Source organism: Rhinatrema bivittatum, chromosome 5, assembly GCF_901001135.1.
Source record: "Rhinatrema bivittatum chromosome 5, aRhiBiv1.1, whole genome shotgun sequence".
Classification (NCBI taxonomy): domain Eukaryota; kingdom Metazoa; phylum Chordata; class Amphibia; order Gymnophiona; family Rhinatrematidae; genus Rhinatrema; species Rhinatrema bivittatum.
The window spans coordinates 264276458-264300796 of NC_042619.1; the positions used below are offsets into that span (position 1 = coordinate 264276458).

General features: G+C 52.9%; 1 protein-coding gene across 2 annotated transcripts in view; it reads left to right on the plus strand.

The window, feature by feature from the left end:
- LOC115092719 (disintegrin and metalloproteinase domain-containing protein 9-like) overlaps positions 1 to 24339 on the plus strand; it is a 506232-nt gene that overhangs the window by 18382 nt on the left and 463511 nt on the right. For both annotated transcript variants that reach the window (XM_029603960.1, XM_029603961.1), the window contains one exon: positions 5169 to 5349. In XM_029603960.1, the coding sequence (XP_029459820.1) occupies positions 5169 to 5349 (181 nt within the window). The remainder of the gene's footprint in view (positions 1 to 5168; positions 5350 to 24339) is intronic.

Genomic DNA, 24339 nt, shown 5'->3' on the forward strand with positions numbered 1-24339 from the left:
ACTCAGAGAGCTCAGTCATGGCCTACTTCCTTTCGTGGTCGGAGGCCATTTCGGGAGGGAGGTGTCAAGGAGCCGCCGGAGTTAAGCAGTTCCAATGAAGGTATTCCGACCCTCTCCCTGGTTCCAGCGGTGGGAGGTCATCTCTCACTGTTTCTCGAGGAGTGCGTCAGGATCACGTTGGACCAGTGGGTCCTCAATATCATTGCATACGGTTACGAGTTGGATTTTCCGCGCTAGTTAAGGGATCTTTTTCTGATTTCTCCCGCCGGCTTTCTGGCCAAGCAAGTGGTAGTCGGGCAAACCCTGAGTTGCTTGAAATCCCTGGGGGCCATTGTTCTGGTCCTTCCAGAGGAGCGCAGGGCCGGCAGGTACTCCATCTATTTCGTAGTCCCGAAGAAGGAGGGATCCTTCCGGCCGATATTGGATCTCAAGGCATTCAACCGAGCACTTCGGTCATTGCAGCCATCCACTCAGGAGAATATTTGGCCTCTTTGGACCTGACCGAGGCGTATCTTCACATTGGGAGACTCGAGCGCCATCAGCGATTTCTCCAGTTCATGGTCCTGAGGGAGCATTATTAGTTCCAAGCTCTTCCGTTCGGGTTAGCGACAGTGCCTCGGATCTTCACCAAGGTAATGGTAGCCCTACGGCGGGAGAGGATCTTGGTTCACCCATACCTGGACGATTGGCTCATCCGGGCCAAATCGGAGAGCCTCTGTCGGGTAGCAGTGAGCAAGGTTCTACTCCAGCTCCAGTTCCTTGGTTAGGTGGTCAACTTTGCCAAGAGCCAGTTGGTACCATCTCAGGTTCTCAAATTCCTGGAAGCACGCTTCGATACCTCGGTAGGCAAGGTCTTCCTCACTCGGGAGAGGAGGCTCAGGTTAGTGGCACAAATCCGTCGGCTCATGTCCTTACCCCTACCCATAGTATGGGATTATTTGCAGGTACTTGGTTCCATGGTGTCTACTCTGGAAGTGGTTCCTTGGGCGTGGGTGCATATGAGACCATTACAACGTGCATTGCTTTCTCAGTGGGATCCAAAATCGGAGGAGTTCCGCCTGCCTTTCCCACTGATGAAGCCAGCCAGGTCCAGTCTCGATTGGTGGTTGATTCCGGCCCACTTGTTACAGGGGATGGACCTGGAGGAGCCGCAGTGAGTAATAGTCACGACGGATGCCAGCCTCACTGGTTGGGGAGCAGTTTGCCAGTCACAATCCGCTCAGGGTCGTTGGACAAGTTATCAGGCGACGTGGTCAATCAATCGATTAGAAACCAGGGCGGTACGCCTGGCGTTACGCGTTTTTCTCCCTCTGGTAGCTCAGCGTAAGGTGCGAGTCTTGTCAGACAATGCGACGACGGTAGCCTACATCAACCGCCAGGGGGGAACCAGGAGCCGGTCGGTGGCCTGGGAGGCCGAAAGGCTCATGACATGGGCAGAGCGACATCTGGTCCGGCTGGTGGCCTCGCACATAGCCAGGGTGGACAATGTGCAGGCAGACTTTCACAGCCGCCAGCATCTGGATCCCGGCAAGTGGGAATTGTCCGCAGCTTTCTGGCTGCTCACTCGTCGTTGGGGGGTCCCACACCTCGACCTGATGGAAACTCGGACAAATGCAAAGGCACCCTGATTTTTCATTCGTCAGAGAGACCACGGGTCGGAAGGAGTGGATGCTCTCGTTCTTCTGTGGACTCGCGGCATACTGCTGTATGTGTTTCCGCCTTGGCCACTAGTGGACAAGATCATGCGTCGGATAGAGAACCACGTGGGGTCTGTCATTCTAGTAGCCCCAGAGTGGCCCCAAAGGCCATGGTTTGCGGATCTGATCTTGTTGACGATCGACGGTCCAGTGCGTCTCGCCCACCTTCCGAATCTACTTTGACAAAGTCCAGTATTTTTCGATCGAGCGGATCGCTTTTGTCTAGCAGCCTGGCTTATGAGAGGAGGCAATTGAGGAAGAGGGGATATTCGGATTCGGTTATTTCTACCCTCTTGCAAGCATGGAAATCGTCCACGTCGTTGGCCTATATTCATGTTTGGAGAGTTTTCGACTCTTGGTGCCAAGGATTGAACGTCCCCCCGCATCTGGCTTCGGTAGCACACATCCTATCCTTCCTGCAGGAGGGACTGAAGAAGGGGCTAGCTTGCAGTTCTCTCCGGGTGCAGGTCGCGGCACTGGGTTGCCTGTGGGGCAAGATTGATGGGTTTTCACTGGCAGCTCATCCAGATGTGTCCCGTTTTTTAAAGGGGCGCAAGCATTTGCGCCCGCCGGTACGACAAATTTGTCCTGCCTGGAGCTTGAATATAGTTCTCAAGGGCTTTTGTGGTCTTCCTTTTGAGCCCCTCCGGCGGGCTACATTGAAGGATTTGACACTCAACTGTCTTTTTGGTAGCCATTACCTCTGCACGGCGAATTTCAGAGCTTCAAGCTTTGTCGTGTCAGGATCCGTATCTTCGTATTTAGGATTCTGGAGTTTCGCTGCGGACCGTTCCCTCCTTCTTGCCCAAGGTGGTATCGGCTTTTCATATCAATCTGACTGTAGAGTTACTGGCCTTCCCGAATTTGGATCCAACTTCTGCGACGGATAAGGATCTGCATAAGTTGGATGTGCTCTGGGTTCTCCTTTGCTATCTAGAGGTGACCAATGCTTTTCTATTATCGGATCATTTGTTTGTCTTATTGAGTGGTCCAAGACGGGGACACAAGGCATCCAAAGCTATGGTTGCTAGGTGGTTGAAGGAGACCATTTCCTCCACTTATCTTTGCGCTGGGCGTGCCATACCAGAAGGCTTGAAAGCACACTCTACAAGATCTCAAGCAGCCTCTTGGGCGGAGAGCCAGTCGGTCTCGCCGCAGGAGATTTGTAGAGCAGCCACTTGGAAATCATTGCATACTTTTGCGAAACATTATCATGTGGACATCCGGGATCCAGAGGTTGACTGTTTTGGCAGCAGTGTTCTTCGTGCGGGACTTTCCAGATCCCACCCCAGTTAGGGCAGCTCTGGTACATCCCGGCGGTCTGGACTGATCCTGGTACGTACAGGGAAAGGAAAATTGGTTCTTACCTGCTAATTTTCGTTCCTGTAGTACCAAGGATCAGTCCAGACGCCCGCCCTTGGGTTTTTTGGAGAGTCCGTTTTTCTGTATGTTTTCTTCATTCTTCTTACCTCGACAGAGTTCTTTACAGACATTGACTTCTTTACAGACATGGGAAGGAATCTTCTTGATTAATATGTTATGCGGCAGTTCGGTTTGTTTATTTTACCACGTGTATTGTTGTAGCCACTGGTTGTTATGTTTGGGGATTTGTTCTCCTTTATTGGTTATTCTGCTTTGATATCGTATATACTGAGGAATCGCAGGTGGCACACCAGGTTAAGAGGGGTGCCTTTTCAGTTTTTTCTCTGACTCCCCCTGCTGGAAGGGAGACACAACCCAGCGGTCTGGACTGATCCTTGGTACTACAGGAACGAAAATTAGCAGGTAAGAACCAATTTTCCTTTATTATTCTAAATCTCAAGGGAGTATGGCGGACCAAATTTATCCTGGTACTACAGTGCAGCTCAGCTGAGGGCCATTACGGATTTCCCCAGATTGATTGCGGTTAAACAATGGGTCCGTATTGAACAAAGCATAGTTTGTCCCATGGAGTTGAAAGCTTTGCTTTGGCAACCCCGCTATACCTGGCGACATATTCACAAAATTCCTTGGTCTCTGGGAGTCACTCTTAAGATTTGGATGCACAATAAACAAAAGCTAGTGGGCAAATATAATTACTTTTATCAAACTTCCTTAATTCATAATACACACTTTACTGCTGGTTATCAATCCCCCCGCATGCACTATTGGAAGGAACAAGGAAAAACCACAGTGGGACATTTATTGCAACAAGGGTCCATTCTTTCGAGAGACAGTTTATCCACCTTATACACCCTGGACCATCGGGATTTCCTGATATATGAACAAGTCTCTCACTTTATCCGAAGTATAGCACGTTCCCATCTTTTGAGGCCAGGTAGGTCTTTATTGGAGGCCTACTTTCTCAAAGGAGATATTCTTAAAGGAATGATATCTAAACTTTACCAATTGCTTGCACCCCCTGAATCGGCGACATGTAATCATAAGACTCAATGGGAAAAGGACTTAGGTAAATCATTAGACTCAAAGATTTGGGGGGAAATTATCTCCTCTGCTAGACATTGTTCCATTTCAGCCAAGCTACAGGAAAATTGTTATAAAATGATTTATCGGTGGAACCTTACCCTGGAAAAAATTCACAGATTTTATCCCCACATTTCTGATGACTGCTAGCGGGGTTGTGGATCTTAAGATACTTATATGCATATTTGGTGGACATGTACATGTCTTAAGCCTTTTTGAGATGAGCTGTTTCGTAGTCAGTGATATTATTGGTGTCTCGCTGGAGCCGACGGCTGAATTGGCCTTGTTGCATATACTTCTGGAGACCTTAGACAAACTACAAAAGAAACTCTGTATTCAGGCATTTATAGCTGCACGCAGCTTGTTAGCCTTGAAATGGAAATCAGACCACATACCCATGGTTATGGAGGTACTTACAAAATTGCACTCTTATTGTCATCTGGCATCTCTTACTGCTGACAAACATAATAGACATGCTTCCTTCCTAAAACTTTGGCAGCCTTTTCTAGATTATGTTGCACATCTTTAATGATTCTATTTGTCACTCTTATTCACCATCAATTTACAGCAACTATTACACTAGCAGTCACTGGAGGTTTGGAGATTAACCAGAAGTATATATTATAAATTGAAGACTTTGTGTACCTGTACATTGCCTTTGTTATTGTACTTATTTTGCTGCATTTATAACATGTTATGTGTTGTGGGCACTGTCGTTCCGGGGAGGAGGGGTGAGGGGGGGTTTGGGGACCTATAACCTGAACGGTAATTCATAATTGGCTCTGCTTTATGATGTTTGAAATAGATGTTAAGTTTCTATAACAATAAAAATTTAAATTAAAAAAAAAATGCTACCTGAGCCATGCAGTTAGAAGCAGATATATCAGCTGCACAGTTATCTGCCATTTCTCTATCAGCCACATCTGCAATATTACTGAGCACTGATATTTTTAAAATTTGCCTTTGTAATTGAAGTCCCATACTATTTTATGTCATTTGTTTTGGCAGAGGATTAGTGGAGTTGGTGAATGATAGCTACATAATTGAGCCATTGGAGTCTTCTCCTGCATTTGAGCACCTCCTGTATAAAATGGATCAGGTACACATAGACCTTATGGCAGAAAATGACACTAAAGGAGACATTCAGCAGATGGAAATTAAGTCTTCAAGCTTTTTTGAATTTACACAGGTAAGCTTACTTCATGAAAAGTTGAAATTTTATTAGCATTTTATCTAACTTTCAAAACACAGAAAAGGAGAAATTTAGTCTTACCTCTTAATTTCCTTTTCATGAATACTGCTAGACAAGTCCAGATATGTAGGTTATCACTGCCTACTAGCAGATGGAGGCAGAGGGCATATCTTATTCAGTAACATCATCACTTAGTATTTAGAATGGTGCAGTGCAGGCAAAGGCCTGTATCTTATGTCAAAGCAAAGAAAGCAAAAAGATGACCTTAAAAATACTATGAGAAAACCTCAAAAATTAAGAGAAAATCCTCCATGATAAATCCTCTTCCCCAAAAATCCAGTTGGGGCAAAAAAGGGAAAAACAAAAGAAGACAGAAGAAAATAAGTAAAGACAGAAGAAGGGAGCGAGAGAAATCTTCTGCAAGATCCAAGATCCATAACCAAGGATCACAGAGCAGCCACTGGCCCTCCTGGTGTGTTCTGGACTGGTCTAGCAGGACTCAAGGAAAGGAAAGTAATAGGTAAGACTCAATTTCTCCTTCCTTATCCTGCTAGACTAGTCCAGACATGTGGGACATACCGAAATCTGTACTAACGTAGGTGTACAATTCTTATGGGCCTTCAGCAGAATAGAAATCACTGTAGAAGAATATCCCCTTTCTGTGCAAATGTGACCTTTCCAGGGCCAGTCTATAAGACAAAATGGAGCTGGATCCTCCATGAGGATCGAGCCATAGTGTAACAGGTCCAAACACCTAATAGATGAAGAGGCACTTCAAATTGCAACCTCACAAGATCACTTACCATGGCCTTGGCCAGTCCGGAACAATTGGTGTGATCATCAATGGATGATCTTCTATCCATTTCAGAATTCAGCCTATGAGAGGCCAAGGAGAAAAGAATATTCTTTGGCCATTGCTGAATCAGGTCATTGTTCTCGTTAGAGCCCAACTCCTTACAGTAACTGAAGAACATACTGGTCTTGGAATTCCTGTCTTCAGATCCATGAAAGGGGGTGGGGGGGCACCAGCCTGCTATTTTCTGAAAGGCTTCCTGGTTGAACTAATACTCTCCGAGGTCCAACATGTTTCTGCTGAGAAAGTTGGCTAGAATGTTCTCCACTCCTGCATTGTGCACCACTGAGATTTGAAGGAAATTGTGCTTTACCCAGTGGAACAATAGAGCCACTTCCTGGGCAATCATTGGGCTCCAAGTTCCATCCTATATTTTCATATAAGCTACATCTGCAGTGTTGTCAGAGAGCACACAAACTGCTGCTTCCTTCACTAAAAGATGTTCCCTGTACGTACCAGGATCAGTCCAGGACACCTGGGTTGTGACTCCGCACCAGTAGATGGAGACAGACTAAAACTTGTGGGCGGAGCCATATAAGCCCCTGTGCCAGTCACAGCCCCTCAGTCTTACTCTGTCTCCAGTAGATGGTGCAGGTCTAGTCACAGCCCTGCCTGACCTGATTCTGGTGTTGGTGTTAGTCAGGTTTGAATTTTTGGGCTAGGTTTTTTGTTAGGCATAGTTGTTTATATACCAAATTGGGGTTTTCTTTTAATCCCTTAGTCTCGGGTGCCCTGCCTCCCAGGGGGGTTGAGAGGTCCTGAGGGGACTACCCTCCCCCGGTTGAGGCCGCTGCCAGGGTCGAGGACCCGGCTGGTCTAGTGGCAGCGTCAGGGGTGACACCGGGGAGCCCGGTTCACTCACCCCTGCAGGACTAGGGCTCCAGGACCCGGGACAGCGGCGTCAGCGTTTAAAAAAAAAAAAAAAAAAAGAGTTTTCTGTTTTTATTTTGTTGCGGCCGGCTCTCCGTTGCTTCGGCGTCGCTGCTCCGTCGTTTTCGCGCAGGGGGGCGCCGCAGGCAAGAGGGGAGGTCGCCGAATTAGTTTTTTCTTTAATTTTGACGTGCCTCAGTTTTTTACTTCCCGCGGTCGCCGGCTTGCCGCGCAGTTCTTCAGGCAAGGCCTGCGGGTCGGCGCGCGCGTTTTTTTCCAGGAGGGCCTCTGCTCAGCCTGCATCCAGGACGGTGAACCAACGTCCAGGGCATCGCGGGGGGCTCGGGCCCGGATCGCGCGTTCTCCGCCGCGAGGGGTAGGCCCAGTAAATAGGCCTCAGGACATTTTCCCGCTCAGCGCGGGAGCGGTGGCCATTTTGGCCACTGGCAAGGAATTCTCGCGGACTGCGGCAGGCGATTCGGCTCTCCCTCCCGCGTTATCCCCGCAGCGGGGCGCGGCAGGAGGGGGCGCCGAGGAGGGGCTTCGGCCCCGGGGGGATTCCGGCGCCGATTCTTCCGAATCCGGGTCGTTTCTCTGAGGATTTCGCGGCTTGCTGCGCAAGGTACTTATGTACAAGCGCAGCAAGCGCTCCCGAGTGGGGGGGGCTCTGGGGAGGGCTCCAACCAGGCCCCACCGAGTAAGCGCAAGGCGAAAAAGACCGCGATGCTCGCCCAGGAGCCAGCGCGAGGGAAACTGCTTCCCCGGAGCGTACCTCAGGAGTCAGATCCAGAAGATTCCTCCACGGCGGATACTGGTGGTCTCGAGGAGCCCCCGAGGGGGGCTGAGGAGACGGGGGCGGATGGCTCCGCCCAGCCCGGCGCGGGAACAGGTACCCAGGCAGCGGACGGGGATGACCCCAAGGTAGTCCGTCTGTTCCGCAGAGAGGAACTGTCGCCATTCATCCCGGCCATTCTCCAGGACCTGGGGATAGAGGCTTCACCAGTGGTGGTCCGCCAGGAGGTCAATATGGATCCAGTGCGACTGGGATACCCCGGAATTAGGGTTGATAGTCAGCAAGGCCATGGATAAGCTCTACCCGCTCCCGGAGGAGGCGCTGGAGCTTCTGCAACTTCCAAAGGTGGATTCAGCGGTCTCCACGGTGACGAAGAGGCCCACTATCCCGGTCACGGGGGCGACGGCCCTTCGGGATATACAAGGCAGGAAGCTTGTAGTGCAGCTCAAGAAGATATTTGAGGTATCCGCCCTAGGGGTGCGGGCAGCAATCTGCACTAACTTCGCCATGCGCGCTAGTTTACGCTGGGCCCAGGTCCTTCAGGCGAATGCAGGCCTGTTGGCGGAGGAGGCGTCTCAGGCTGATAGATTGGAGGCGGCAATAGCTTATGGAGCTGACGCCCTCCACAACCTGCTGCGCACCTCTGCTAGGTCCATAGTAGCCGCAGTTTCGGCGCGCCGTCTCCTGTGGCTACGCAACTGGGCAGCGGATGGCTCTTCCAAAGCCCACCTGGGTTCATTACCTTTCAAGGAGTTGGATGATTTGATGGTTTCTCTGGGAGAGAACAGGGCATTCTAGCTGCCCGAGGATAGGGCCAGGGCGTGGCCCTCCTTTCCGGCCAGTGCCCGGTTCCGGGGGCCCAGGAAATCGCGCCCTCAAAGATCCGCCGGCTCTTCGTATAGACCATCTTCTTCCCGGAACACTCAATGGCAGCAGTCCTTTCGTGGGAAACGTTACGGGGAGCAAGGCGGGGCCCTGTTGGGTGCGGGGTCCAAGCCCTCGCATTGAACTCCGGCCGGTCCACCTCTCGTCGCGCCTGCGGCACGCCGTTCCAAATGTAGGGGCGCAGTTAACTTTATATTTCGAGGAGTGGACCAGGGTGACGTCGGGACAGTGGGTCCTCGACGTGATAAGACACGGCTACGAGTTAGATTTTGCTCGCATCCCAGCGGACGAGTTCCTGGTCTCGCCCTGCAAGGCCCCAGGAAGAGGGCAGCGATGTTGGACACCTTCCGTCGGCTGGAAAGCTTGGGGGCCATATCCCCCGTCCCTGCCGATCGGTGCGGCTCGGGCCGTTACTCCATTTACTTCGTAGTTCCCAAGAAGGACGGCACTTCAAGGCCAATTCTGGACCTCAAAGGGGTAAACAGATGTCTTCGCGTTCCCCACTTCGAAATGGAAACGATTCGGTCAGTTATCGCTTCGGTGCGTCCGGGCGAATTTCTGACTCCTCTGGATCTCACGGAGGCGTACCTTCACGTGGGCATTCAGCCATCGTGCCAGCAGTTTCTGAGGTTCTGCGTTCTGGGGAGGCACTACCAATTTCGGGCGCTCCTTTTTGGTCTTGCAACGGCGCCTCGGACATTCACGAAAGTGATGGTGGTAGTGGCGGCGCAGCTGCGACGGGAAGGTCTTCTAGTTCTTCCTTACCTAGACGATTGGCCGATTCGGGCGAAGTCAGAGAGTCAGTGTCGACGGGCGGTGGACAGGGTCCTCCAGTTCTTGCAGTCCCTAGGCTGGGTGGTCCATTACAACAAAAGTTATTTGGCTCCCACTCAGTCCTTGGAATATCTGGGGGCCTTATTCGACACGAAACGGGGCAGGGTAATCCTCTCTCAAGATCGGATATGCAAACTGCAATCTCAGGTGTGGCGTCTGTTGTCTCTTCGCCGTCCACGAGTCTGCGATTACCTGACGGTGCTGGGGTCTATGGCTTCAACGCTCGCGTTGGTACCCTGGGCGTTTGCTCACCTGCGGCCATTGCAGTCTTCTTTGCTGTCCCGTTGGACACCAGTTTCAGAGGATTTCTACCTACTGCTCCCGCTTGTGGGTCCGGCGAGATCCAGTCTTCTTTGGTGGCTGGATCCAAGTCATCTGTCCTGTGGCGTATCCCTTCTCGTTCCCGACTGGACGGTGGTGGCCACGGATGCCAGTCTCTCCGGCTGGGGAGCAGTTTGCCTAGGGAAGTCGGTGCAAGGTCGTTGGTCAGCATCGCAAGCTCAATGGTCCATCAACCACCTCGAGACCAGAGCGGTCTGTCTGGCTCTCCAAGCCTTCATACCCTTGGTGCGGGGACAGGCGGTCCGAGTACTGTCAGACAGCGCAACCACCGTGGCCTACATCAATCGTCAAGGAGGGACGAGAAGTCCACTGGTGGCGGAAGAGGTGAGAATTTTGATGGCCTGGTCGGAACAACATCTCAGCAGCATAGCAGCGTCTCACATTGCCGGGGTCGACAACGTGCAGGCGGATTTCTCAGCAGGCATCGTCTAGATCCCGGAGAGTGGGAACTGGCGGACGAGGCGTTTCTTCTCCTCTGCAGGACGTGGGGAGTTCCCCACTTGGATCCGATGGCCACGTGGCACAACGCGAAGGCTCCGCGTTTTTTACAGTCGGCGTCGAGAGCGGGGAGCAGAGGGCGTCGATGCGCTGGTGCTCCCTTGGCCGACGGATGTGCTGCTGTACGTGTTTCCCCCGTGGCCACTGATCGGCAAGATCCTGCGGCGCGTAGAATTGCACCCATCCAACGTGATCATGGTGGCACCGGAGTGGCCACGCCGTCCATGGTTCGCAGACCTCATTCAGTTGTCGGCGGAGGCTCCCCTTCGTCTCCACGGCTTCGCGGGGCTGCTTCATCAGGGCCCCGTCTGTTTGGAGGATGCGGATCACTTTTGTCTCGCGGCATGCTTTTTGAGAGGAATCGGTTAAAGAGCAAAGTTTACTCGGACGCGGTTATTGCTACGCTGCTGAGGTCCCGGAAGCAGTCTCCGTCCCTGGCTTATGTCAGGGTCTGGGAAGTTTTTGAGGATTGGTGTATGAAGCGAGGTTTGGATCCCACCGCCGCTGCGGTCTCTGATATTCTGGCTTTCCTCCAGGTGGGACTGGCCAGAGGCTTGGCGTGCAGTTCCCTACGGGTCCAAGTGGTGGCACTTGGTTGTTTGCGGGGGAAGGTCGGGGGGATCCCCTCTGGCTCTTCACCCGGATATAGCCCGTTTTCCTGAAGGGGGCTAAGCATCTCCGTCCTCCCTTGCGTCCTTCCTGTCCGGCTTGGAATCTTAATTGGGTTTTTTTTTCTGCCTTATGTTCGGCACCGTTTGAGCCTTTTTGCAGCGCTCTACTGTCTAGGATCTCACGTTGAAGATCGTGTTTCTGGTGGCGATTTCTTCGGCACGCCGTATCTCGGAATTGCAGGCGTGGTGATGTAGGGAGCCGTCCTTGCGACTCTCCGCCACAGGCGTTTCCTTGCGCACGGTCCCTTCTTTCTTCCGAAGGTCGTCTCGGCTTTTCATTTGAATCAATCCGTTGAACTTCCCGCTTTCGCGGTCGGGGAGTCGTCAGATCCGAAGACGAGAGACTTACGAAAGCTGGATGTGAGGAGGTCCCTCCTTCGCTATCTGGAGGTCACTAATCCTTTTCGGATAACGGATCATCTGTTTGTCCTCCTTTCTGGTCCCAAGAAAGGGGCTGCAGCGTCTCGCACGACGATTGCCCGTTGGCTCTAAGAGGCCATAGGCTCAGCGTACTTTGTACGGGGAAAGACTCCGCCGGTGGGTCTTCGGGCTCATTCGACAAGGTCTCACGCTGCGTCCTGGGCGGAGCCTTCTCAGGTGTCGCCCCAAGAGATTGTAGGGCGGCTACCTGGCAGTCGTTGCATACCTTCGTCAGACATTACCGTCTGGATGTTCAGGCCGCTGAGGTCGGAGGGTTTGGAGAGAGGGTACTCCGAGCAGGACTCTCTGCTTCCCACCCTCGGTAAGTTGGCTCTGGTACATCCCAGGTGTCCTGGACTGATCCTGGTACGTACAGGGAAAGGAAAATTAGTTTCTTACCTGATAATTTTCGTTCCTGTAGTACCAAGGATCAGTCCAGGATCCCGCCCGCTGACGGAGAGTCCGCTCATCGTTGTTTCCTTGCGCTCACCGCTTGTTCGCTCTCCCGGTTGGGGAGTCCGGTTCCCGCAGGGGTTGGAATTCCGATTAAATGGCAAGTTTTGTTAGTTAGCTATGGTTGCCCTTTGGGTTTCTACTTTGACATTACGTATGACTGAGGGGCTGTGACTGGCACAGGGGCTTATATGGCTCCGCCCACAAGTTTTAGTCTGTCTCCATCTACTGGTGCGGAGTCACAACCCAGGTGTCCTGGACTGATCCTTGGTACTACAGGAACGAAAATTATCAGGTAAGAAACTAATTTTCCTAAAATGCAGCAGAGCTAGTCTCGCCCTAGTTTCCAGCCTGGTGATGGACCATAAGGACTCCTCCTCAGATCAGAGACCTTGAGTTACTTGATCATGACATTGAGTTTACCTGCCCACCAAGATCACATCTGAGATAACAATCATTTCCCTGTACGTACCTGGATCAATCCAGACAGTGGGTTATATCCCCCGACCAGCAGATGGAGTCAGAACAGAGTTTGAGAGCGTCAGCATATAGAGTAGTGCACCCTCTGCTGGAGCTCAGTATTCTTCTGACTCCAGCAGATGTGAGCAGGGGGATCCACTAGCTCCCCCAGATTGACAGGGTTTCTTCATTTTTGGTTATTTCTTTCTTTTTCTCCACAGTATTTCCCTGTCTTATGTTTCTCTTCATTTTGGATCCTTAAAATTAAAAAAAAAAAAAAAAAGACTTTTCAATTTTTGAGGAGGCGTGTGTCTGTGGCTCTGCCTTCTCTATTCTGTACTCCTTTCCTCTTCCGTTGGGGTAAGTGGAAGTTTTTTGAGTTTCTTTCTCCACAGGTTTGCTTCTTTTTGGTGGTGCCCCGTGGATGCCGGTGGTTCCGGCCGCTCCACGCGTCGTTTGTGGGTCCCACGGTTCGCAAGCTCCGCCCGCGGGTGTGTGCTCAACTGAAACGGGGGTTTTCCCCCGCAGTTCCTGGACCCCTTCGGCGGGTTGTTAGGGCCATTCCAGGCCCCCCCACGGCACTAGCTCGTTTTTGGCCCCCCCCCCCCCCCGAGGCTTTTTTCCCGGTGCTGACATGCCGCGGTCCTCGAGGTGTGAGGCCTGTGGCGAACCGGGGAATCAATTTCTGAGGGAGGGGCTTTGTGAGCGGTGCTTCCCCGACGGGGAAGGCACCCTGCAGTCCTCCGGTGCGATTTCGGACCTGCCTCCTCCTCAGCCCGGGCGGCGTGGGCCGGCCACGACGCCGCCTTTGGCGGGAACGGCGGCCATTTTAGGGGGACAGCGTGAGACGGACTCGCTCCCAGATGCAGACAGGATTGGTTGCACTGGCTCTCAACAGGCTTTGCCCTTGGCGGGGGGTTTGCCCGACCGGGGCTCCCAGGACGGTCCCCCCCCAGGGATTCCAATCAGCTCCCCGTTTTTCTCACCTGATTTTATTCTGGCAATGCACATGGCTTATTTGCAGGGTATGGGAGTGCAGGCGCCGAATCCCCTGGGGGCCCCTCCCCCCAAGGTTCCTAAACTTGCTGTTGGTCTCACCGCCTCGCCCGTTACGCCTGGATCCCTGCCGGGTCCCTCTCCCATGCCACCCCGGCGTACCACGGGGGTGGCTTCGCCGGTGAGAGACGACTCCCCGGAACCCCCGGAGGCGCATCCGGATGAACATACGGAGGGGGACGACCCTCGAGCCCTACGGATTTTTCAAAAAGAAGAGCTGGATGAACTCATCCACCATATTATTCAGGAGCTGGACCTCGACCCACCTCCAGATCCGCCGATCCCTGTGGCTCCTGCCGTAGCCACCTCTTCTCGCAAAGGGGATCCAGTACTTGCCGCCCTCCGTCCTAGGGCAAGGGCTTTCCCTATCCATGAGTCCTTCCTACAGCTTCTCACCAGGGAGTGGGACACTCCCGAGGCGTCCTTGAAAGTCACACGCGCCATGGAAAAGCTATACCTGCTCCCTGAGGATTTTTTGGATCTTATCAAGGTGCCCAAGGTGTTACTCAGCGGTGTCGGCAGTGACCAAGAGGACGACCATCCCAGTCACGGCTGGAACAGCCCTGCGGGATACGCAGGACCGTAAACTAGAAACCTTCCTCAAGAGGGTCTTCGAAGTCTCCGCCCTAGGTATGCGGGCTGTGATGTGCAGTTCGCTCGCACAAAGGGCCAGCTTACTCTGGGTACAGCAGCTTTTCACCTCTCAGGAGTTGTCCCCTGAAGAGGCCGCCCAGGAGGACCGTCTGGAATCTGCCATAGCATACGGGGCGGACGCCTTGTATGATCTCTTTCGCGTAATGGCGCGGTCCATGGTTTCGGTTGTAGCAGCCCGACGGCTCTTGTGGCTTCGCAACTGGGCGGCGGATGCTTCCTCCAAGTCGATCCTTGGCTCCCTCCCCTTTCGGGGGAAGTTTTTATTTGGAGAGGACCTGGATCAGATCATCAAGTCACTGGGGGAAAATTCGGTGCATCGGCTGCCGGAGGATAGACAGCGTTCCTTCAGGTCATTTTCTTCCGGTAGAACCAGGGCCAGGGCACAGCGACGTTATAGGTCTTACCGGCAGTCCGGTTCCCGGATACAGCCGACAAGATCACAGCCTTGGTCTCGTTCCTTTCGTGGGCGGAGGCCCGCAAGAGAGGGTCCAGGGCAGGGAAATCCACCCACAAAGTCATCCCAATGATGCCAAAGGAGCCCACTTCTCACCTCCCCGGATCGGAGGCCGCCTCATGGACTTCTATGACGAGTGGGCAGTTATCTCCACGGACCAGTGGGTACTGGACACCATAAGAGACGGTTACGCCTTGGAGTTTGTCCGCCCCCCGAGGGACCGGTTCATCTTCTCCCCCTGCGGTTCGGATCTCAAGAGGATAGCGGTTCAACAAACACTAGACCGACTGCAGGAAATAGGGGCCATCGTTCCTGTCCCCTTCGACGAGGTGGGCTTGGGCCACTATTCCATTTACTTCATCGTTCCCAAAAAGGACGGTTCCTTTAGGCCCATCCTGGACTTGAAGGAGGTAAACAAGGCCCTCGGGGTCAGCCGGTTCCGCATGGAGACTCTTCGATCAGTGATTGCCGCAGTGCTCAAGGGAGAATTCCTCGCTTCACTGGATCTCTCGGAAGCATACTTGCACATTCCCATCCTGCCGGCTCACCGGCGGTATCTTCGCTTCAAGATTCTCGGTCAACACTTTCAGTTCAAGGCACTTCCCTTCGGTTTGGCGACCGCACCTCGGACCTTCACAAAGATCATGGTAGTGGTGGCGGCGGCCCTCCGCAAGGAGGGTATCCTAGTACATCCCTACCTAGACGACTGGCTGATTCGAGCGAAGTCCTTCTCACATGGTCAGACCTCAGTGGCCAGAGTAGTACAATTCCTACGCTCTCTGGGCTGGGTGGTGAACCTTCCAAAGAGTTCCCTTGTGCCCTCGCAACACCTGGATTTCTTAGGAGCGAGCTTCGATACCCGGCGGGGTATGGTGTTCCTGCGCCAGGACAAGGCGCAAGCCCTGAGGGAGCATGTGTCTCGGTTTTCGGCTTTGGAAGAACCAACCGCCTGGAATTATCTGCAGCTCCTGGGAGTAATGGCCTCCACCATCGACATGGTACCCTGGGCGTTTGCACACCTGCGTCCACTGCAGGCGTCCCTGCTATCCCGTTGGAAACCAGTCTCCCAGGAGTATCAGGTGATCCTGCCGCTTCCACCATTAGCCAGGAAAAGCCTGGATTGGTGGCTTGTCCCCTCGCATCTGGCTCGGGGAGTCTCGCTCGAGGTTCCCAATTGGGTGGTGGTGACCACCGATGCCAGCTTCGCGGGATGGGGCGCCATCTGAGAAAGAAGCGCCACGCAGGGGACTTGGACGCCAGAGGAGGCAAAGTGGCCGATCAATCGCCTGGAAACGAGAGCCGTGCGTTTCGCTCTTCAGCGTTTTCTTCCCCTGGTGCGACACAGAGAGGTGAGGATCCTCTCGGACAACGCCACCACCGTGGCCTATATCAATCGTCAAGGGGGGACAAGAAGCAAGCATGTCTCCCTCGAGTCAACTCCCCTGATGGAGTGGGCGGAGAGCAATCTCGTCCGGATAGCGGCCTCTCACATCGCCGGGGTGGACAACGTTCAGGCGGACTTCCTGAGTCGTCAACAGCTAGACCCCGGCGAGTGGGCTCTCTCTGACGAGGCAATGCATCTTATCGTCCGTCGTTGGGGGACTCCACGCCTCGATCTCATGGCGACCTTTCTCAACGCCAAGGCTCCACACTTCTTCAGCGGCAGAAGAGAGAGCGGCGCAGAGGCGTGGTGCGGCGCAGAAGGGCGAGGGCATCCACCCCGGATGCCCTCGCCCTTCCGTGGCTGTCGGATCAACTGCTCTATGTGTTTCCTCCTTGGCCTCTGGTCGGCAAGGTTCTCCGCAGGTTGGAACATCATCAAGGGACTGTAATTCTCGTAGCCCCGGAATGGCCCCGTCGGCCATGGTTCGCAGATCTACTTCAGATGACGGTGGACGGCCCACTTCGCCTGTCCCATCTTCTGCGTCAGGGGCCGGTATTTTTCGAGCAGGCAGAACTCTTCTGTCTTGCGGCCTGGCTTTTGAACGGCACCGTCTCCGCCACAGAGGCTACCCGGAGACAGTGATCTCAACGATGCTTCGTTCCCGCAAGCCTTCGACCTCCGTCGCTTACGTTCGAGTTTGGAAGGTCTTCAAAGCCTGGTGCTCCGACCGCGGGGTCCAAACCATGGAGGCGACTGTCCCGCTGATCCTTCATTTCCTACAGGATGGTCTGGATAAGGGTCTCGCCTATAATTCGCTCCGGGTTCAGGTGGCAGCCTTGAATGTCTTGGTACAGAAGGACTGCTCTCTACCCCTTCAGCCGGATATCGCACGTTTTCTGAAGGGTGCCAAACACTTACGGCCACCGGTCAGGGATCCTTTCCCTTCTTGGAGCCTCAACTTGGTGCTGCGAACGCTATCGGGCCCTCCTTTTGAACCCCTGAGGGGGTCCTCCCTCAAGGACCTGACCCTCAAGACGGTTTTCCTGGTAGCCATCTCTTCTGCTTGCCGGATCTCAGAGCTCCAAGCCTTGTCCTGCCGGGACCCTTATCTGCGTTTCTCCGACTCCGGGGTTTCCCTTCGTACGGTGCCATCCTTCCTACCAAAGGTGGTCTCGGCCTTCCACGTCAATCAAACGGTGGAGCTTCCAGCGTTCGCTCCAGAGGAATCCCGGTCTCTCCGGCTCCTGGACGTCAAGCGTGTGCTGCTCCGTTACCTGGAGGTTACCAATGACTTCCGGGTATCCGATCATTTGTTTGTCCTCTGGTCAGGACCGAGGAGAGGTTCTCAGGCATCCAAGACGACTATTGCGCACTGGATAAAGGACGCCATCTCATCGGCTTACATTGCGGCGGGGCGGGTGCCGCCTCGCAGCGTGTCGGCTCATTCCACGCGATCCCAAGCGGCGTCCTGGGCGGAATCTCGCTCCGTTTCCTCCCAGGAAATCTGCCGTGCGGCGACGTGGAAGTCGTTGCACACTTTTCCCAGACATTACAGACTACACCTGGCGCCTCAGTGCACGGGTTCTTTTGGCGATCAAGTTCTCCGAGCAGGTCTCTCAGGACCCCACCCAGTTTAGGGAAGCTTGGGTACATCCCACTGTCTGGACTGATCCAGGTACGTACAGGGAAAAGAAAATTATTCCTTACCTGCTAATTTTCGTTCCTGTAGTACCATGGATCAGTCCAGACGCCCGCCACTAGGGGTTTCATTAGGTCCTGCTCGGATTCTTCCAGGTAACTTTCATTCTGTTTGTCTCTGATTATTGTTACTGTTCACAGCTCCTCACAAGTTGACTGTTGGTGGTCCCGTTGACCGTTTGTTTACTTATATCTTTCTCTGTTCCTTTTTGGGGACGGATCTGGATCCAAAATGTTGTGTTTTGCTTTTGGGCTTTGCTATGTGTAATACTGAGCTCCAGCAGAGGGTGCACTACTCTATATGCTGACGCTCTCAAACTCTGTTCTGACTCCATCTGCTGGTCGGGGGATATAACCCACTGTCTGGACTGATCCATGGTACTACAGGAACGAAAATTAGCAGGTAAAGAATAATTTTCTTCTCTGCGCAGGCGCGGTTGTCACACGATGGTCTTTGTTCTCGCTGCCTCTCGGGCGGTGAAGGAGCATCTTTGGGCCAAGAAAGGCCTCGGGGCAGGACCCAATCGTGCGCCGGGACTGCTGGGGACAAAACGGAGGCAGGAGACAGCCCGTCCCCGACGAGTTCGGGAACGGGCGCCATTTTGGGCGACACGAGTCCAGTTTCAGCGGGAGCGGCCGCCATTTTGTCTCCTAGAGGGGCTGCGGTGTCCATGCCGCCAGCGGATCAGGGGGAGAATGACCCCCCCACAATTGTCTCCCCAGTGCAGGGTCCCTGAGGAGGACGACCTGCGAGGCCATACTGCCGGGGCAATTTACAGATCCCTGAGGGGGATACGGAGGATGTTTCCTCAGACTCTTCTTTTGGGTCTGAATTTGTATTATTAATGCACAAGGCGTTCAAGGCCCGCAGAATGGCCAGGAAGAGACCCCAGGATTCCCGAGCTTCGGACCCTTTGATAGGGATGGGGAAGCGACATAAGACCGCCCAGGCTATGGATATCGCAGGCAAGTCCCGACCTATCCGTTCCCGGACCGACTGGGGGGATCCGGATTCCACCTTGGATACCGATGTGTCAGTGGAGTAACGGGGGTACCAGGACCTACCGTCCCAACAACCGAGGAGAGTTGATGGGGACGGAGACCAGTTATCCACTAGTCCTAGTGGTGCACATGGCACAGATGGGGATGACCCGAAGGTGGTTCGTCTATTTCGACGGAATGAGCTAGGACCCCTTATCCCGGAAATTTTGGGTGAATTAGGGATTTAGGTACCGCAGGAAGAGTCCAGACTAGGAGTGACAGACCCAGTAGTGTTGGGTCTTAGGGGTCCGCCTTCTGCTTTCCCCTTACATTTACTTTTCAAGGAATGGGATATCCCTGATTTGGGGCTCAAGGTGGCCAAAGTGATGGATAAGCTCTACCCTCTGCCTGAGGAGGCATTGGAGCTCTTGAGGGTCCCCAAGATAGATTCGGCGGTGGCGGCGGTCACAAAGAAGACCACCATCCCGGTGACTGGGGGTACTGCACTTAAGGATTTGCAGGACTGTAAGCTGGAGATACAACTTAAGAGGATCTTCAAAGTTTCGGCACTAGGGATTCATGCAGCTATCTGCAGTAATTTCTCTTTATGTGCAGGACTTAGGTGAGCGCAACAGTTACTTGCCAATGAATCGCTTTCTCCAGAGGAGGCGCGTCAGGGGGACGCTTATAAGCGGTGATTGCTTATAGCGCTTACGCCTTTTATGATTTGCTTCGCACCTTGGCCAGATCCATGGTGTCCGCGGTTTTGGTGAGGCGCTTGCTGTGGCTCCGCCATTGGTCAGCGGACGTGTCGTCTAAAGCCTGGTTGGGTTCGTTGCCATTTAAGGGCAAGGTGTTATTTGGCAAGGAATTGGAGGATCTGATTGAGTCCTTGGGTGAGAACAAGGTACATCGTCTACTGGAGGATAGACCAAGGTCAAGAGGGGCTCCGACTTCCCGTTCTTGCTTTTGGGGAGGTCGACGGCCTAGGACCTCCCGGGGATCGGTTTCCTCGTTTCGACACAGTGCCAACAGACAGCAGTCGTACTCTCAGTCCTTTCGCGGGCGCCGTTTCGGTCGGCCGGGGGCCGGTCAGAATGTGCAGGGAGGTAAGCCAGCACAATGATGTGCGGCCGGTCCATTCCTCTGTGCCAATGATCGGGGGCAGATTGGGTCGGTTTTATGAGGAGTGGACCAGAATCACATCGGATCAGTGGGTCCTAGATGTGATAAGACACAGTTACGCGTTAGATTTTATACGCCGTCCGCGCCAGTGTTTTCTGGTATCAGCCTGCGGGTTTTCAGACAAGCTCTGGGCAGTACGAGCAACGCTGGGCCATCTTCGAGAACTCGGCGCGATTGTTCCAGTTCCACCCCACGAGCTCTGCAGGGGCCGTTATTCCATTTACTTCGTGGTACCAAAAAAGGAGAGATCCTTTCGTCCTATTCTCGATCTGAAGAGGGTCAACAGATGTCTGCGAATACCTCGTTTTTAGATGGAGACCCTAAGGACCGTGATTGCTTCGGTAAGACAGGGAGAATTTCTAGCATCCCTGGATCTCACAGAAGCATATCTCCACATAGGAATCCGGGCAGATCACCAGCAATTCCTACGATTCGCCGTGATGGGTCAACATTACCAGTTTCAGGCGCTCCCGTTCAGACTTGCAACCGCGCCTCGAACTTTCACCAAGTTTATGGTAGTGGTAGTAGCGCAACTTCGCAGGGAAGGTTTGCTAGTACACCAGTATCTGGACGATTGGTTGATTTGCGCCAAGTCGGAGTCGCTCTCACGAAGCAGTTCAGCACTGACCACTTGGTTGGGTGGTCAGTGCTTCCAAGAGTCGTCTGGTTCCTTCGCAATCTCTGGAGTTTTTGGGAGCATTGTTCGACACTCGTCGAGGAACTGTGTCTCTCACCCGGGAACGAATGTTCAAGTTACAGGGTCAAGTTCTACGCTTGTTATCCAAGCCGGACCCGATAGTCTGGGACTATCTACAGGTGTTGGGGTCAATGACTTCGACATTGGAATTGGTTCCCTGGGCCTTCACTCATATGCGACCATTGCAGTCAGCGTTACTCTCCCGATGGAACCTGGTGTCAGAACAATTTCATCTGCCATTGCCTCTGACACAGTCAGTTCGGAACAGCATGGATTGGTGGTTGTGTCCGAGAAACTTAAGCCGCGGAGTACCGTTGGTGGTTCCGTCCTGGACAGTGGTCACTACGGATGCCAGCTTGTCCGGTTGGGGAGAGGTTTGCCTGTGAAAGTCAGTACAGGGACAATGGTCCCCTCAGGAGGCTTCTTGGTCCATCAATCATCTGGAGACCAGGGCGGTTCGCCTGGCTTTACAGGCTTTTCTTCCACTAGTCCGCAGCAAATCAGTCAGAGTTCTTTCAGACAATGCGACCACGGTGGCTTACATCAATCGACAGGGGGGAACCAAGAGTCAACCAATGGCGTCCGAAGCCCGTCACTTGATAGCATGGGCTGAGAAGCATTTGTGCAACATAGCGGCCTCCCGCATTGCCGGGGTAGAGAATATTCATGCAGATTTTCTCAGTCGCAATCGTCTGGACCCCAGGGGAGTGGGAACTCGCGGAGGACGCGTTTCGACTCATTTGTGCACAGTGGGGGACCCCCGCTCTGGACCTGATGGCGACGTTCAAGAATGCCAAAGCTCCTCGTTTCTTCGCTCGTTGTAGGGAGATGGGAGCGGAGGGTGTGGACGCCCTAGTACTGCCTTGGCCAACGGATGTCCAACTGTATGTGTTCCCTCCGTGGCCCCTCATCGGCAGGGTCCTATGTCGAATAGAGTTACACCCGACAGACGTGGTACTCGTCGCTCCCGAATGGCCATGTCGTCCATGGTTTGCGGATCTGGTAAATCTGGCCATGAAGGAACCCATTCGCTTTCAGTATGTACCGGATCTTCTACATCAGGGACCCGTTTGTTTCGACCAGGTCGAACGCTTTTGTCTAGCGGCATGGCTTTTGAGAGGCAAAGGTTGAAGTCCAAAGGATATTCAGATGTGGTGGTAACCACTCTCCTACAGTCCTGCAAAGTGACTACGTCGTTATTGTATGTGCGGGTCTGGAAGGTATTTGAGTCATGGTGCCTTGATCGGGAGGTGGTTGCTACTCGTGCATCCATTTCGGATATTTTGCATTTTCTTCAGGACGGTTTGACAAAGGGCCTCTCGTGTAGTTCCTTACGGGTACAAGTAGCGGCACTGGGATCCTTGCGCGGTCGGATCCATGGTGCGCCTTTGGCGGCTCACCCAGATGTGGTGCGGTTCCTTAAAGGGGCAAAACATTTACGTCCGCCATTTTGGCAACCTTGCCCTTCTTGGAATCTGAATGTGGTCCTTAAGGCGTTGTGTGGCGCTCCCTTTGAACCTCTTCGCAAGGTCACCTTGAAGGATTTAACTTTGAAGGTGGTGTTTATAGTGGCTATCGTCTCGGCAAGGCGGATTTCCGAGCTTCAGGCTCTGTCTTGTCGGGAACCCTTTTTGTGAATATCGGAGTCAGGGGTGTCACTACGCATGGTACCTTCCTTCCTTCCTAAGGTTGTCTCTTCTTTTCATGTAAATCAGACGATAGAATTTCCATCGTTTTTGGATTTGGACAGCTCAGATCCGTTGTCTAAGGAGCTACGCAAATTGGATGTACGGCAGGTGCTGTTGTGCTACCTGGAAGTTACCAATGCGTTCCATGTATCAGATCACCTCTTCGTCCTTTGGAGTGGGCCTAGAAGGGGTAATGCTGCTGCAAAGTCTACTATTGCTCGTTGGTTGAAGGAGCCCATAAGTTCGGCATATCTCATGCAAGGAAGGTCTCTACCGGTGGGTCTCCGCGCTCATTCTACGCGCTCTCAGGCCGCATCTTGGGCGGAATGCCAGCAAATTTCTACTGAAGAGATTTGTAGGGCGGCTACATGGAAGTCTTTACATACCTTTGCTAGACATTATCGTTTGGATGTTAAGGCTCCAGGAAACGCTGGTTTTGGGGAAGGAGTGCTCAGAGCGGGCCTCTCCGGATCCCATCCCAAGTAAGGTAAGCTCTGGTACATCCCAGGAGTCTGGACTGATCCGGGTACGTACAGGGAAAAGAAAATTGGTTCTTACCTGATAATTTTCGTTCCTGTAGTACCATGGATCAGTCCAGAGTCCCGCCCATTGGTTATGAGGGGTAAAGGGGAGAGTCCATACTGTGCGTTTCCGTTTTTCCTTCACAGGTATATTCAGTATCAGTTATCAATATCACGGGTTCGGTTCCCATTTGGGGGTTTGTTGAGCCGGTGAAAGTGTTAGTTTTCTCTCTATAGTTAGTTGGGAGTTTTTGTGTGATTTATTCTGCTTTGACATTAAGTAATACTGCCAGACTGTAGGTGGCACAAGCCTAGATATAGGCAGAGTTTTTGTTTGTAAACTTCTGTCTCCATCTCTAGAGGGGGTGCAAAACCCAGGAGTCTGGACTGATCCGTGGTACTACAGGAACGAAAATTATCAGGTAAGAACCAATTTTCTTTTGGTTTCTCCAGATATTCAATCTACATCTCCGAATCAAGGAAAATTCACAATTCATGACCTAAACTGCCCCGGGGCTTAACCCGATGCAGGACATTGAGGAAGCAATACGACATCTGTTACACACCATATACGAAGGGTTCGAGACTTCCTCCCGGCTGTCTGCGGCCACAATTGCAGCATGACGAGTGACGTGGCTCTGGTCTAGTTCAATCAGGGAAGATGTACATGAGAAACTTGCCAACTTGCCTTGTAGAGGTGACAATTTATTCAATTCCTGATTTCAACAAACCTTGGCGGTACGGTCCCTCACCAATTCCCAATCCTACACTTCATCGCGCAGATATTATGCCTCACCCAGGAGGCAACCCTTTTAACGATGGGCATACCAGCCTTATGCTTCGTATCGGCTGCCACCATACCAACCTCAGCCATGTCAGCAAACCCATCAAAACCAGAACTGCAGGAGACGTCAGCGAGCTCATCGTCCCTAAACCCAACAGACTGCGACTTCCACTAAACCGAATTTGTCTTTTTAAGGATAGCCTTGCCGCCATCACAACCAGTATTGGTGGGGGGGATAATGTCTCATATCCAGCAATGGGAACACATCACATTGGATCAGTGGGTCCTGGACATTATCTGCCTAGGATACCGAATTCCATTCCCGTGCCTCCCACCCCTCCCTCACCTAACGGCCAAAGGGACCAGGTCAAACCTTGCCCTGTTGAAGGGGGAGGTGACTTCCTTATTAAAGCAACAAGCAATTCGCCGCCTCCCTCCCTCCACCCAGAAAACTGGGTTCTACTCCCCTTACTTCCTCATACCCAAAAAGTCCAGGAATCTCCGTCCTATCTTGGACCTCCGAGACCTCAACAAATTCATAGTCAAAGAAAAATTCAAGATGATCTCCCCCTGATCCAACCCAATGCTTGGATGTGCTCCATAGATCTCAAGGATGCATACACTCATATTCTAATGCATCCATCCTCCTGGCAATACGTGCCTTTCCAAGTCAACGGCCAGCACTTTCAATACAAAGTACTTCCCTTTAGTCTATCAACAGCACCCAGAGTGTTCACCAAGTGCATGGCAGTGGTGGTGGCATTCCTCCGTCAATGGGGTATCATTTCTCACAGGACAAGCAGGATG